This window comes from Psammomys obesus, unplaced genomic scaffold, assembly GCF_907164565.1.
Source record: "Psammomys obesus unplaced genomic scaffold, mPsaObe1.curated_primary_1811, whole genome shotgun sequence".
Taxonomy (NCBI): domain Eukaryota; kingdom Metazoa; phylum Chordata; class Mammalia; order Rodentia; family Muridae; genus Psammomys; species Psammomys obesus.
The window spans coordinates 1,658,666-1,674,740 of NW_026594263.1; the positions used below are offsets into that span (position 1 = coordinate 1,658,666).

The window sequence follows — 16,075 nt, forward strand, 5'->3', positions numbered from 1 at the left end:
AAGAAGAAGAAGAAGAAGAAGAAGAAGAAGAAGAAGAAGAAGAAGAAGAAGAAGCAGCAGCAGCAATCCAATCGAGTTTATAGGCACTATATTATCACATAATTTGCAATACATTCACACTATATAGTAGTTAGCTATATGTAGTCTAGTCTGGAGTTTGAGCTCAATTTGAGTCTCTTTTTAAAAACTAAGATGTGGCCTAGTAAGGTTGCCCCACCCCTTGGGGGAAGGTGATCAAAGAGCCACCAACTGAGTTCATGTCAGAGACAGCCCCTGTTCCCCTCACTAGGGAACCCACTTGGAGACTGAGCTGCCATGGGGGGCAGCCTTGCCAGGCCACAGAGGAAGACAATGCAGCCAGTCTTGATGAGTCCTGATAGGCTACAGTCAGATAGAAGGGGAGGAGGACCTTACTTATCTAAGTGGACTGGGTGAGGGGCACAGGAAAGAGAAGAGGGAGGGAGGGCAGGATTGGGAGGGGACAAGGGCAGGGGATACAGATGGGATACTCAGTGAATAAATTATAATAAATAAAAATAATTAAAATTAAAATAAAAAACTGAGATGTCATTTGTGTATCATAATAGTCATCATTTTAAAGTATAGAGACCAATAGTTTTTAATATAGTAAAAAAAACAAAAAAACAAAAAACCCCCAAACTTCTGCAGTCATCACCACTATCAAATTCCAGAACATTGACAAAATTCCAGAAAGTACATACATATTCGTAGTTACACCCACTCCTTCACTCTTCTAGGCCTTGACTACTATTATGCTTTCTATTCTTATGAGTTTCCCTGTTCTAGGCATTTCATATAAAGGGAATCACACAATATATTACATTTCTGTACTGGCTTCTTTCACTTGGAAATATATTTTAAAGGGCTATCCAATTGCAGCATCTAAGAGTACTCCATTCATTTTTATAGACAAATAATATTCTCTCATATGGATAAATCATGTTTTGATTTTTTTATATATTAGATGATGGGCTTTGGTTGTTTCACTCTTGGTTACTATGAATATTGCTGCTGTGAAAACTGGTGTGCATGAATATTTGAATGAGCACATCTTTTATTTTATTCAGTACATACCTAGGAGTTGAATTGCTTGATCAGATGGGAACTTTACATTTGACTCAGGAGGAAATGGCAAACTATTTCCCAAAGCAGCTGCACCATTTTACATTCACACCAGCAATATATGAGGGATTCAATTTCTCCACATCCTGGCAGTCAGTTGCTACTTTCCATTTTGTTTGTTTGCTTTGTATTATTATAGCTATTCTAGTGTGTTTATTTGGTTTGCTTTTCCCTAATGGCTAATGATGTTGGATGTCTTTTCATGTGCTTACTGGCTATTTGTTTATCGTCTTTTGAAGATTCTTTGTCTTTTCAGTCTGCTGATGGGGTTGTTTTTAGCCCTAAAGGCTTAAATTTAGATGAAGTAACATTTATCTGTATTGGTTGCTTGTGATTTTGCTGTCATCTTAAAAAAAAAAAAATCCTGTTGTCTAATCTAAGTCATCTCAGATTTACATGGATCTTTTCTTCTAAGGCTTTGTTATTTTGATACTTACACTTAGATGATTGATCCATCATCAGTTCTTTCTTTATTTATTTAGCCCAAGATCTCACTATGTAGTCCATGGTGGCCTTGAACTTGCTATGAACTCACTATAATGATCCTCCTGCCCCTACCTCTCAAGTGCCTAGTTTGAATTTTTTAATGTTGTAAGATAGGTTTCTTTTTTTTTTATTAAATTTTTATTTTTTATATTAATTACAGCTTATTTATTTTGTATCCCAGCTGTTGCCCCCACCATCATTCCCTCCTAACTTCAACATACCTCCCTCATCTCCTCCCATTCCCCTCTCCAAGTCTACTGATAGGGGAGGTCCTCCCCCCTTCCATCTGACCCTAGATTCTCAGGTCTCATCAGAACTGGCTGCAATGTCCTGATCTGTGGCCTGACAAGGCTGCTTCTCCCTCAGGGAGATGTGATCAAAGAGCCAGCCCGAGTTCATGTCAGAGACAGTTCCTGATCCTCTTACTAGGAAAACCTCTTGGATACTGAGCTGCCATGGGCTACATCTGAGCAGGAGGTCTAGGTTATATTCATGAATGGTCTGTGGTTGGAATATCAGTCTCAGAAAAGACACCTGGGCCCAGATTTTTTGGTTTTGTTGCTCTCCTTGTAGAGCTCCTATCCTCTCCAGGTCTTGCTATCTCTCCCTTCTTTCAAAAGATTCCCTGCACTCTGCCCAGCGTTTGGTAATGAGTCTCAGCATCTGCTTTGATATACTGCTGGGTAGAGCCTTTCAGAGGCCCTCTGTGGTAGGCTCCTGTCCTTTTACTTGTTTTCTCCTTCTTTCAATGTCCATTCCATTTGTCTTTCTGCATGAGGATTGATCATCTTACCCAGGGTCCTCCTTCTTGCTTAGCTTCTTTAGGTGTACAGATTTTAGTATGTTTATCCTATATGTCTAATATCCATGTATAAGTGAGTATATACCATGTGTGTCTTTCTGCTTCTGGGAGACCTCACTTAGGATGATCTTTTCTAGATCCCACCATTTGCCTGCAAATTTCATGATTTCCTTGTTTTTAATTGCTGACTTCATTTCTCGTGCATGTGGGGATGAAGTTCACCCAAAAGTGTTTGTTAGGATTATGCTTTCTTTGCTAAAATAAGTTGGCTGTAAATATACAAGCTTATTTCTAGAGGGCTTTTTCCCCCTCAAGTTTGAGCATTTGCTGTACTATTTGCGAGCAAGTATGACCTTGGACAAATTACTTTTTTCATAATGATAGTACTTATTTTTAAAATAAGACTGTGAAAAAAATAATTGGCATTGTAATGATGCTTAGATAGTCATAGAGGTAGGGAAAATGGAGGATAGTTGCAGACATGCTGAAGCACGACTAATGAGAATCAGGAGCCCTAATAAATGAGAAATGAATAAACAAATGCTTGAGGAACTTTCAAAAACTATTCATTCCCTCAAAATGGCTAATGACATTTCTCTGTTATAGTAAACTAAAATAGACTGGAGTGCCAGGCATGGAAGTGCATGCCCACCATCCCATCACTTGAAAACAGGAAGATCAGGTGTTAGAGGTCAGCCTCAGTCTGACATCAGCGATCTTAACTAACTAATCTATATATTAACTGATTGCAGTTCTGTGAAAATAATATAAGATGTAGCTTATTTACATAATTTTCTGTATTTTGTCTATCTTTTCTGTTATTTTCTTTTGTTTGTTTGTTCTTGGTGTTAGACTTTACTGTTAAGGACTCCTCGAAGGGTCCTTTAAGAGTTATGAATAACTCTCTTCAGGTAATGAATGTGAATGGCACTCACACACTGCTGACATTTCTAGGAGGTCCAGAAGCCTCTAGTTAACATTCCTAAGGCAATTGTGACCCAGAATGTGTTTCACCAAGTTTAATTTCATAGTGGGATTTAAGGGTCATATTGATTTGGGAATACATTTTCTGGATTCATATGAAATTGAAGAGATATTTCTCTATACAGAAGAGTTTATACAGCACCCTCTTCAGGAAGGGGAGCTGTGGCACCTTAACTGATTTTATGTAAGTGTCACCATGTAGATGTGACTGTCCTCAATGCTTCTGACCAGCCTAGGTAGTTTTCAACACACACATTGTGGAATGCTTGAAACTCTGAAAGGGGTTGAAATAGAAGTACAGTGTCAAACGGTGATAGTTCCGGAGGAAGGAGTCAGAAAGGGGCAGGCAGGCTCAGAGGGACACAGAGACACAAAAATAGAAGCGGAAGAGGGCCATTTAGAAACTCTTTTGTAAAGAGTCAAGATAACTTCAGTGGAAGAGGTGAGATGATTAAAGAGAAGGTGTAGGGGGAAAAGTACAGACATTGGCATGAGACTGATTTCTGCTCTGGGTTTATGTTTCTGATCGGCTTGCTAATGACTCTGAACCTTGTTTTCCTAAGTATATGTATGACAGGCCTAGTAATAAAACCGTATTCACAGTCCTGAAAGAATTTAATGGAATAATGTACATTTTTTTGTTTGTTTTGTTTTTTTCTCATGCAAGTGCTTAGAATGAAATTATTGCAGGCAGGAGTGAGCTAGCTTGAAATCTAGCCTTGTTTTCCTTCCACTGGATGTAAAATAAGAGCAGCCCTTATATCTTGCCTTGACTGGAAATAGAGAATAATGTTGGAGAATAAGGACTGAGAAATTTGTAGGGACTCCAACTCATCACAGTCTCAGAGAAGAGATGTCAGTGGAGAATTTAGGACAGGATGAGCCATACCAATTGTATGAGCTGTAATGGTAATGTTAATCAGGAAACTGAGACACAGAGGTGGTCATTTGCTTCTATTTATTAGTGAAGGAAAAATAAAGATCTCAGGCAAGTGTCTAAAATATGGTCTGAAGGAGAGTGGGGTGTAGAAAGGCTTCCTGATTAATTTCCCAGTAATCCCTGTTTCTTAAGCATCCCTGGAGAGTCTATCAGGCTGCAAGTCTCCATTGGTTACAATATAATTATTTTATAATCACTTTTCCTTTGGAAATGCTTAATGAGTCTTACTTTGTCTTACTTGCAGGTGAAAGCCAAGCCTCTGTGGTTCTTAATGCCTCAGCAGGATTATTTTCACTAAAGATGGAAACACTGGAGTCTGAATTGACCTGTCCAATCTGCCTTGAGTTGTTTGAAGACCCCCTTCTGCTCCCTTGTGCTCATAGCCTGTGTTTCAGCTGTGCCCATCGCATCTTGGTTTCAAGCTGCAGCTCCGGTGAATCCATTGAACCCATTACTGCTTTTCAGTGCCCTACATGCAGGTATGTTATCTCGCTGAATCACCGGGGCTTGGATGGCCTCAAGAGGAATGTGACCCTGCAGAACATTATTGATCGCTTCCAAAAGGCTTCAGTCAGTGGGCCCAATTCTCCAAGTGAGAGCCGCGGGGAGAGGACTTACAGGCCTAGTTCCGCCATGTCTAGTGAGCGAATTGCTTGCCAATTTTGTGAGCAGGACCCTCCAAGAGATGCTGTGAAGACATGCATCACGTGTGAGGTTTCCTACTGTGACCGTTGCCTTCGGGCCACACACCCTAACAAGAAACCTTTCACCAGCCATCGCCTGGTGGAACCAGTTTCAGACACACATCTTCGAGGGATTACTTGCCTGGACCATGAGAATGAGAAGGTGAACATGTACTGTGTATCTGATGACCAATTGATCTGTGCCTTATGCAAACTGGTGGGTCGTCACCGAGACCATCAGGTCGCTTCTCTGAATGATCGATTTGAGAAACTAAAGGTAAGCAAAATTCCCTTCCTCTTTCACAATGTTCATTTAATACATAGTTGTACAGTCAGCAAGCTTTCCAGTAAACTGGACCACTTTTTCTACAGGTCAAGTAAGTCAACTTCAAATTGTTTTCATAGGGAATAACCTACTCACTGCAAGTTTTCCCTAGAACTTATCTATTACACAAACCTGCTAGCATTTATGTGTTTCTGTTCAATTCTGGGCAAGTAAGCTCAGGGGTCACCTCACCAGGGTAATAGCAGTCTCTCTCCTCTGTAATACATTGCACATTACATATCTTTGCTATGCATGATCTTTCCACCTTGACTTTTCAGTATGTGAATACCTGTGTAGGTGTACTGCAATTAGCATATGTACTAATTTGCATACATTTGGGTGGGTCTCTGTGGAGGTGTGGGTGTCAGTGTCTGAGTGTACCTATGTAGATGAGAGATTTGTGGAGGACATTAGTATAGGTTTGTGTTTGCAAAGTCTGGGGATGTGACTCAGTGGTAGAGTGCTTGCCTAGCAAGCAACTGCCAAGTCCCTGGATTCTAGCTCCAGCTCTGCAAAAACAACAAAATGCCTCCTCAGTACTACAAAGAAACCAATGTTTGACATTAGTCATTGCAAATTGCTGTTGAGCACTTAACTTAGAGCTAATTCTTATATCAATAAATCACAAAAGCAGGAGGTATAGTCGCACAGCTGAACTAAAAATTTAAACTGAAAGCAATGAATATTTAACCTAGTATTTGATTTTGTCAGGCTCCATCTTACAGTTTGCCAGTCTTTTGTTTTCAGTGGGTATTTTTGTGAAGTTAAGTTAAATAATATTTATTTGCAAGTCCAAGTGCCTACTTTGAAAGTCCTTTTACCTCACTTTGATGTTCACAAATGTCAGATCTAGCACTCTGTTGGATTCTTGTTGTCTTCTTGATATGTGGTATACTTTTTCTCAAAAGAAGGAAGCTACTTAGCATAGATTCCAGACAAGTAAAATGTTTAGTGCTAACTTTGGTAGCACATAAACTAAAATTGGAATGATATAGAGAAGATTAATTAGCATGGCCCCAGTGCAAGGGTGATATGCTAATTTGTGAAGCATTCCATATTTTTCCAAATTTGGAATATTATTGTATGGAAAAATTATTTTTAATTAGAAAGTTTAAATTTGGTAATGTCTAAGGACTCCCGGAGGACTAAAACCTGTAGTGTACGTTAGATTCTGTTATATAAAACTTAAATGTTTAATTCCCCACATTGTTGTATAATTTAAAATAATTGTTATTTCTACAATGGATATTATATCATCACACTTTTAATTGCATTGTGTTCATTACGAAATAAAGTATTCAAATGAATAGTAAGATTGGCACCCCCAAGTAGAGTATGTGTACATAAGCCAGGCTAGAAGAAAGGCTCAGATAGCATGGAGGAGGGGTGAAGCAAGAAGGCAACCGAGGCTTTCCTTCTCTTATAATTTGGTAAACTTGTTCAAATTTGCATGAAAATTATTAATGTTGGTAAGGGTAAGGGCACTCAGAATAGGGGACATTTTCATGTCTGTAATTTACTGCATACTATTGTATAGTTAGAGTGTCACAGTAACAATGGTTTGTACCTCTTTTGATAATTATTTGTTTCCAATATGTAACCTGTCAGCTTTTTGGTTATAAGCAAGTGTATACCTAATGTATGTAAAAATCAGTCTTTTGATTTTAGCGAAAATGAAACTTTCATTCTTGTAATGCTGTAGAGGGGAATGTTAGTGACTTAAATTCTTAGAGTTATCAAATTGTTAGGCCATGTACCTGGTCTAGTTAAATCCTTGTACCTTAAAGTTTTATAAACCGAGACTTCTTAGACCAAGTGATTTGGTTAATGTTAATAGACCTGTTTAGTAATTGGGCTGGAGATGAAAACCAGTCTCCAGGTAGAGTCAACTATCTTTTTTTCCCTGTTGTCAGCTCTTACACTGTTGTTTCCTCTCTGAACTTTAACTTTATGCCCCAGGAGCTACACATTCAGTACGTCATGGTATGTGATTAGCAGCATAAAGAAAAAGGACATAATTATATAACTTTCAGCTTCACAATGGCAAAAGATGGGGAGTGGATTGTAAGAAGTGTGAGGAATATGGAGAAGGTGGAACAATCACTGCCAAATATTTTTAGGTGTTAGGATCATAATAAGGCTTTGGCCATGAAAAATATTTCACACAGAAATACCAATATCCATATGTACTGCTGAGATAACAAAGAAACTGTGGAGAGTAAGCCTATATCTACAGAACAGTGGCTACTTCAAAATAGCTGAAAACATGGGATGATTGATCAGACATTTGGCATCATACAGCTATAGTCCCTGTTTCTAGGGCTGGAGAAACACAAGTGTATTTTATAAGAAGATGCCTTAGTCTGTGACTAATTGGTAATTTTTGAAGAAAAAGTGGCTATATTTTTGATAGCTTCCCTTTAATTTTTAGAAATGTGCAGAAACGTTTGTTTATGAATTAAGTGGAAACTATTTTTGCTCATTTTTGGATAGAGACTGGAAACATCTGAATCATTCCAAACTGTGTGGTTTGTTATGTTGTCTGGAACATGTAGGATTTCGGAAAGGAAAAGGAAGTGCTGCGTGTGTGTGTCTGTGTGTGTGTGTAAGAGAGAGGGGGAGGGAGGAAAGGAAGGCAGGGGAGAGAGGGATAGGGAGGGTAAGAGGAAGGAAAAGAGGTGGGTGGAGACACAAGGGGTATTTACTCCACCCAGTGCCAAGTAGGAAAGATATTAGTTCACATTAAACAGAGAAGCCTGATTTAATCTCCTATTCACATACTTCTTTACATTGATTTAAAATTAAAAAGCATTTATGATTATTCACCTTGATTCCTTGATTTTTTTTCCTATAGAGAACGGAGAAAGATAGCCAGAAGCTATGGGGGAGATGACCTAATCATATTCCCCTGGCCCTGAGAGGAACAGGAAGTTCTGTCAGAAAAGGGAAAGAATGATAATGTATACTTCTTCCATACACGCTGACTCACACAACACACATACAAACACACTGACTTTTATAGTCAATAACTGATGCAATGTTTTTTTTTTTTTTTTTTTTACTTTTGTATTTAACCTCCTTGTCTAAGATTAATGACCTGTAATGTTGTTCAACAAAAACCAAACAACCCATTATAGTAAAGAAAAAGGTTGGAGTAATTGGAAGCTAGCTTCTTTTTTGAACATGTCCTCAAAATAGAGTTAAGGACATGGAAGGTACTTATATAACATTTTATACTGTTATTTCTTTAGTATGCTTATAGGATTAAGATTCAGGAAACACAATCTTCAGAAGATTACAAGCGGTTTAATTAATTCAAAGACTACTCATGGTCCTGAGAGTTACACATACCTTACTTCATGATATATGCCACAGTTCTTGTAAAACTGCTTCACATTTCAGAATTTCTATAACAGTTCTTTCTTTTATAAAAAACCAATATTATTATATTATCAAATGTTGGTTTTATATAAAGAGGCTAATTTCAGTGGCTCTCTCTTGCTGATAGAAATGAGATTGATATTCTGAAATCTGCTTTTTATCATTTGCTGCTCATTTACATTTTTCCCTCTCAACTATCAAGTTTGTTAGCTTCATCTACTCAGATAAGCTATCTAAAACATCTAGTTTTTGTTTGTTTTTTTTTTTTTCTGTCTACTTTCAACCAGTGTTCTTCCCTTGGCCTGCTTATTGGGAACTCTAACCAATTTTTTTTTAGAGCTCAAGCCAAACCCCACCAGTCTCCTCCAACACACCTCAGAGACATCGTAAATTCCTTGAGGCCAGATACAGTGTCTGTGTTTCTTCAGTATCCTCCTTTGTGTCTGTCAAGCACGTGCACATAGTACCTCTTTAAGAAATTCAAATAATCCAGGACAGCCAAGGCTACACAAAGAAACCGTGTCTTGAAAAACAAAAAAGAAAAAAAAGAAAGAAAGAAATCCAAATAAATTAAGTATTCATATTGGTGTGAGTTTTTTGTTTGCTTGTTCTATTTTGGGTTTAATTTTTTTGATACAAGGCAAGGTGTGTGCGTGTGTGAGTGTGTGTGTGTGTGTGTGTGTGTGTGTGTGTAACACAGGCTGACCTTGAGCATGATCTTCCTGAATTTGATTCCTGGTGCTAGGATTATAAGCCAGAGCTACTATGCACAGTGTTATAATTATGTTGTAGGAAGTATACTAGTGCACATAGCTTGATTTTGTTCTCATCTTAGTAGATACAAATCAGTCTTGTCATTATGAATACTTTGGAAGTCTATAAATGCCTCCTGTGAACTACTGACAATTTTCAAAACCAGTTCATGAGCAAAAGTATGACATGTCCTTAATTTTAAGTGCCTATTTATTTTGATTACTGGATTTTCCAACTGCCTAACCTTATGGTGACATTTGTATAAATCAGATGTGATTCTTATAATTCTCTTTGAGAGTGATGTCTTCACATTTCCATGCCCACAGCCTGCCAAAAATATAGCTGATAAAAACCAGGAGGAATAGAGGAATTTCCTTAAAAGGATGAACAAGCACATTTTCTTTTTCTCGTTTAATTTTCTCTAATTCAACACTACAAATACATCTTAAATAAATCTACATTTACATATCAAGAGTCTTGTTACAATATATTATCTGCAACTAGATTAAGCTTCTTTCATTGGAAAATAAAATCCATACACACACACACATGAATAAAAGCTGATACAGAGCTAAACTTTCCTAGGCAAAGAGAAGGGAGATATGAGACTTGGAAGAATGTTCAAGGGAAAGCTACAGTAAGAGTTAAATGTTGGAAAATAAGATATTCTAGAATCTTATCACTTTGTTCACTGTCCTTTTTCATACTCAGTCACTCTGTCATCCTCTCACCCATTCTCATTCTGCCACCATCTTTCCCCAGTCAATTGTCTGTGCAACCACTTGACACCCACTTCTGTTGGCTAAGACAGATACCCTCTCAACTATGTACCAGTGATCATTTGATAATATCTGAACCAGTATTAGTATGAATATAAACATGAGAAGATGCATATCTTTCTGAGGGACTGGCTTGGGAAGAGGGTATATTTGCATAAATATGTATGCATCATCATCTGAAGCTGTGATGGAGAATGGCTCTGTGTCATTGTATCAGTGCATCTGTAAATATGTGTCACACTATGTATGAAGATAAATATCTGTGATATATACTGACAATTTGAGCAGGTGGGGATCATGAGTCTATAAAGACTTTTTGTAGACACCTTTGAGAGGGTTAGAGGCTCAAAATAGCCATCCTAAGGCTAGGCCATGCGAAGTTAATGGTCAGTCTAATAAATGAGCTGGACATCTGTGCTCAGTTAAAAACATCTTCAGTAGAGACCAGAGTGTATTACCATCGATGAAGGAGAGGAAAGTGTTGTTTCTATATCTTGTTTACTTGTGTTTATAGTCACAGTTGCTAAATATAATAAGAAAAACAGCACTGAATTTAAAATTTCTACACCATAGGCTACATGAGAATGTGTCTCAAAAAAAAAAATCACAGAAAAACAGAGACAAAGACATATTGGCACATTCCTGTAATCTCAGCACTTGGATACTGCAAGTTTGAAGCTTGGCTGATCTATATAGCGTTCGGGTCCAGCCAGGACTGCATACTTTTTTTGAGACAAGACTCTGTGTCAAAAATAAGAAAACAGAACATGATTCCAAAACAAACACAAAACTAGAATAATTCTAAAAATATCTTATGTGGGTGTTTGAGTAAGTGTATTTTAATTTCATCTCTACTAAAACTACTTCCTAAGACTTAACCTGAATCCTTGTTTTTTTTCCCTTCAAGATTTCATCAATTTCTCTGGCTCTGCACTCATGTAGTATTAAGAGGACCTTGTGCCGGAAGATATTTTCTGTTATTGTCTTTTTAGTTTAAGAGCAAGTTTAACAAATAGAAAGTCCAATTATATGTGTTCTCACTTTTATGTTTTGAGATCGTTTTCCCCAGGTCTTTTAGTCACTAGTAACTGAGCTAAATCACTGTTGTGAGAACACTTCAAAAAATGATGCATGATTCAGGTTAATCTTGGGTTGATGAGAATCTTGTATGTTACCATTAGATAAAGGAACCTTTTATATAAACATAATACGTGTAAGGAAAGATTACAGAGGTGGGTGTGGTGGTACACACCTTCAATTCCAGCACTCGGGGAGGCAGAGGCAGTAGGATTGCTGTGAATTTGAAGCCAGCCTGGTCTACACAGCTAGTTAAGGACAGTCAAGGCTATATAGAGAAACCCTGTCTTGATAGAAAAGAAAAGGGAAAAAATAAAAATTGTTGATGTTAAAGAAGTGATATTTGAAGATGAAAATATGGTAATGTCTTTTAAGCTCACAAACATTTGATATAATAAGATAATGCCTTATTCTTTGTCTCACCTGAAGAGAGAGGAACCATTAACAAACTGTAACATTAGGAATTTGAGGTAGAAAATCCTTAATTCATTTGACAGTTAATGAACACTTACTTTGATTATTGAACATTTTGGGCATTGTGGCAGGAGCTACAAGAAATAAGGCACCAATCTTTGCCACAGTGGAGCTTTGAGCTTAATAGAAAAGGCAGACACATCAGTTGAAAAATCCAATTCAGTTTTATGGCTAACATGATAGAGATTTGCACAGGATGCTCTGAATCCCTGTGTTTAGGTCAGGGAAAAAATGTCATCAGTGTTAGAACTGAGAATTGGAGATGGATTTATGATCAAAGAAGGGTCAAAGTGGAAAGACTCCATGAGGAAGGAACTGACAGGGCTTGATGAATGAGTGCAGTGGTTTTAAATGATGGAGAGAGTTAAAGAAGGATGTTTGAATTGGGACTATCTTTAAAATGGAGACACTGAAGACAGAAATAAAGAAGGAAGAGGCAACATGTAATTATGGGTCACTCAACATTCATTCATCAAACATTTGCTGACCAGGCACCAGAAAAGATGTTGATGTTACAATGATAAATACAGCTTAATCTCAAGTCTGGTGGAACAAGAAGAGACAGATAATTAAGAACATGGTTATAAGATAATGCAAGCAGAAGAAGTTATGAGAACCTTGGAGGAACAGTAGGAGAGACTTTGTGTAGGTTTTGGACCTCCTTATTGGAAAGTGTGGGCAAAGTCGGGGAATGAGTTTGTTCTGGTTAAGAAAACACAGTTTGTTCAAACATCTGGCAGATGGAACCCATGAAATGTTATAAGAACTGAAAGGATCTAGAAGGAATTGAAATTCAAGTTTTTCCAGTGACTGAAAAATCATGGCTAGAGGAGTAGATTTAATTGGCTTCAGTGTAGAAGTACAGCCATGCAAAAACAAGCTGAGAGAGGGTCAAGGATTGACTTTCACAGTGCACTCATGGTTAGAAGAGATGAAAGACATAGAAGAATAGATGAAAGACAAAGGAAAGATGGTAGCCAAAAGACTGGTTAGTGGAGAGGGGCAGTGCAAGAAGAATGGAATTCTGAGGCTCCTGGGAGAGAAGAGTTGGTGTTTACTCACTATGATGAGTGTTATCAAAATAAGTGCTAATTTAGATTTTTTAGAAAGTCCAAGTAAATTTTACCTATTAAGCAAAATATTTAATTCTGGTGTGCATCCAAATAGGAAGGGAAGCATGCAGAATGGTTTGAGTAACATTGCTGGTCAAGACAGAAGTGGAGGTGTGAGTCTATGCTCAGTGTTTGCAGACATATGGATAAAGAGGAGGGGGGTGACAACCCATTCCACCTGGCTTGAGAGTCTGGCCATCTTCTAACAAAACTTAAACAGAGTTGGCCTGTGTGATACACATCTAGACCATCACCTGAATCTCAGTATAGAACATTGCTTGTATCTATACAACAGCAAATAAATGTTGGGAGAAAGAATAAACTCTAACATAAGGTTGCAGGCTTCAGTTTGTTGAGCAGATGGTGTGTTCTGTTGTTGAAAGGCCATATGTAATTGATATATAAAGTGACAGACTGAAGCAAAAGCAAGTAAGTATTTCTAAGACAAACACTTGGTGAAAAGAAGCAGAAGTAGAAGAAGAAGGAGGAGGAGGAGGAAGAAGAAGGAGGAGGAGGAGGAGGAGGAGGAGGAGGTAGAAAATGAACTGCAAAGCATATTAAGATTCTGGCTTCTGGTTTGTGGAGGAGGAGGTAATGTCCATGTATGGATAGGATGAAAAAAAAGAAAAGGATGCTGAAGAATTGGTATCATAACACTGACTCAGGTATTTGTTTTGCCTGTGGAGGCAGGCTCTTACTCTGTTGGCTGAAACTCATGATCTTCCCTCCTCAGCATATTCAGTGCTGGGATGACCAGTGTATATGTGTATATGTATATATCCATAATATAACTTACATAAGTATATATACACATATATGTATATATCATAATATATGTGTGTATAAAATATATATAACATATGTATATATAAAGGTATATACACATATTTATTATGCATCTATGTAAGACAGCGCTCTGATTTTGTGAATTGGCTTCCTCCTGCTATGCTGAGGTTTGAACATAGGTCCTTGTACATCTTAAGTGCTGTACCACTGAGTTATATTCTTAGACATTATGATGATGATGATGATTTTACTTTCTCTGATTTTAATGCAAACACAATCATTTCTGGTCCTTATTCCTCATCTACGCCGTGTTTCCTATCCCCTACCTTGTTCTTCTATATTTCCACCCGTTTCTTGCTTTACACAACTGAATTACATGACATGGAGATCCATGGAAGTTGTCTTTTTTTTTTTTGTAAGAACTTAACTTAGAGGTTGATTTTTTTTTTCTTTCTCACTCTTACCCTCGCCCCAAGGTTCAGTTACCATATCAAAACCCCAAAGTTGTAAACTTGCCTAGGTTTAGACAATATTCTCCCTGTATGTTTTGGAAAGCTGGATAGAATACAGGCCTTTGATGGCAATGCTAGATGTCTTAATAGAACAAACAAAAAAAAACTGGACCCCCTTCCAGTTTCAAGACTTTCTATATCAGGTCAGTGTGTGTAAGTGCTCATATGTGTGTGACTACATGTGCCTCCATGGAATGGAGCATGTCAAGCGTAGAGTAGGGCCCACTTTATGCCCTAAGAGTAATCCTTCTCCCTTTAAGGAAGATTTATTTTTTTTAACATCTGACTAAATTTATTGAGGGAGTAAATAAGAAAAAAAGAAAGTTAACCTTAAGTAACCTGTGTATAAAGAAGTGAGAATTAAAAAAAAAAAAAGCAGCAATTATTTAGCTGAGTCAGAGAGGGCATTTTGAAAATTGTGATGCTGTCTGAAAGAAGAGTGGCCTGTGCCTGGCTTCTTGGATAGAAAATCGTGTTCTTTTTTTTTTTATTTATTTTATTTTTCTTTTTAGTTACATTTTCTTAACTCTGTGTCCCAGCTGTATCCCGCTCCCTCATTCCCTCCCCAACCCCACACTCCCTCCCTGGTCTCCTCCCTGCCCCTTTCCAAGTCCACTGATAGGGGAGGACCTCCTCCCCTTTCATCTGACCCTGTTTTATCAGGTATCTTCAGGGCTGGCTGCAAAGTCCTCCTCTGTGGCCTAACAGACTGCTCCTCTCCTGGGGGGGGGGGGCGGGTCAAACAGCCTGCCCTTGAGATCCTGTTAGAAATAGTCCGTGTTCCCCTTATTTTGGAAAACTACTTGGTTACTGAGCTACCACGGGCCACATCCGAGCAGAAGTTCTAGATTATATCCATAAATGGTCCTTGGTTGAGTGTCAGTCTCAGAAAAGACCCTGAAAATCGTGTTCTTTAGGAAAGGAACTACAGAGCACAAAGGAGCCAAGTCTATACAATACAAATGAAATGCAATCACTGTAGGCTGCCAATTTAGCTAACATAAGCCTCTTAACAATCCCAATTACGGAAGCCAGCCAGATCTTTCCTTCTTTTTGTGCTGGTTAGATACATGTACAGTTTTGTGAGACCTTAGAATGTAGCCAGTGGAAGGTGAAGAGGGTCTCAGAGTTTCATAAGTTAAAATGGCTTCTCACCCTCACAAAAGGAAAATGCAGAAAGACTCAGAGGTAACCTCTTGCAACAGGAAATGGAAACTTCATCCTGCTCTCTCTGCCAATCTCCTGTCTCTGTTTCCTCCCAGCAGATATCTCCCTTCCAATCTTCCCTGCCACTTTGACTCTTTTGCTGTCCTGGTTCCTGGTTGAGAACGTTGTAGTCACTGGGCTCAGACACAGGGAACCTAGCCCCATCATTAACTGGAATACATAAGGAGCAAAACAAAGGGATTCTTCAAAGCTGAATTACAATAACAAAGAGACATGTTTATTTTGACATGAAATGATTCAGTGTGCATGCACACTCAAGCACACACAAATAAATCTTGTTTACTAGACATGGTATAGACAAGAAAATTATGTGGCCAAATCAAACACATCATTCAAACCTAAAGTAGCCCAGAAATTTTAGTTCTAAATGATTTGTGAGTGCTAGGCATTTTGCTTCAGTTCACTGGTTCCCTTCAAATATGTTAGTTATTGAGAATCAATTCCAATTTTAAAGAAGGCTTTAATTCCTTACAAATGACTAGGAAGGAAGAAAATGTTCAGTGTTTCCCCCCAAATTACATCTCATAATGTAAGAAAACAGTGGCAAAAAGCCATCAACAGATGGTGTTTTCATTAGCCAAAGATTTAGTTTTCAAAGCATTTTTTGCATT

At 38.0% G+C, this 16,075-nt stretch overlaps 1 protein-coding gene and 1 non-coding gene across 2 annotated transcripts in view; both read left to right on the forward strand.

Moving 5' to 3' along the window:
• Mid2 (midline 2) overlaps positions 1-16,075 on the forward strand; it is a 104,520-nt gene that overhangs the window by 7,703 nt on the left and 80,742 nt on the right. The window contains exon 2 of the mRNA XM_055618377.1: positions 4,600-5,315. Coding sequence (XP_055474352.1) covers positions 4,600-5,315 — 716 coding nt within the window. The remainder of the gene's footprint in view (positions 1-4,599; positions 5,316-16,075) is intronic.
• Positions 6,315-6,425, forward strand: LOC129685048 (U6 spliceosomal RNA). Its single transcript, XR_008721432.1, has one exon. It is a non-coding gene; the product is annotated as a U6 spliceosomal RNA (small nuclear RNA).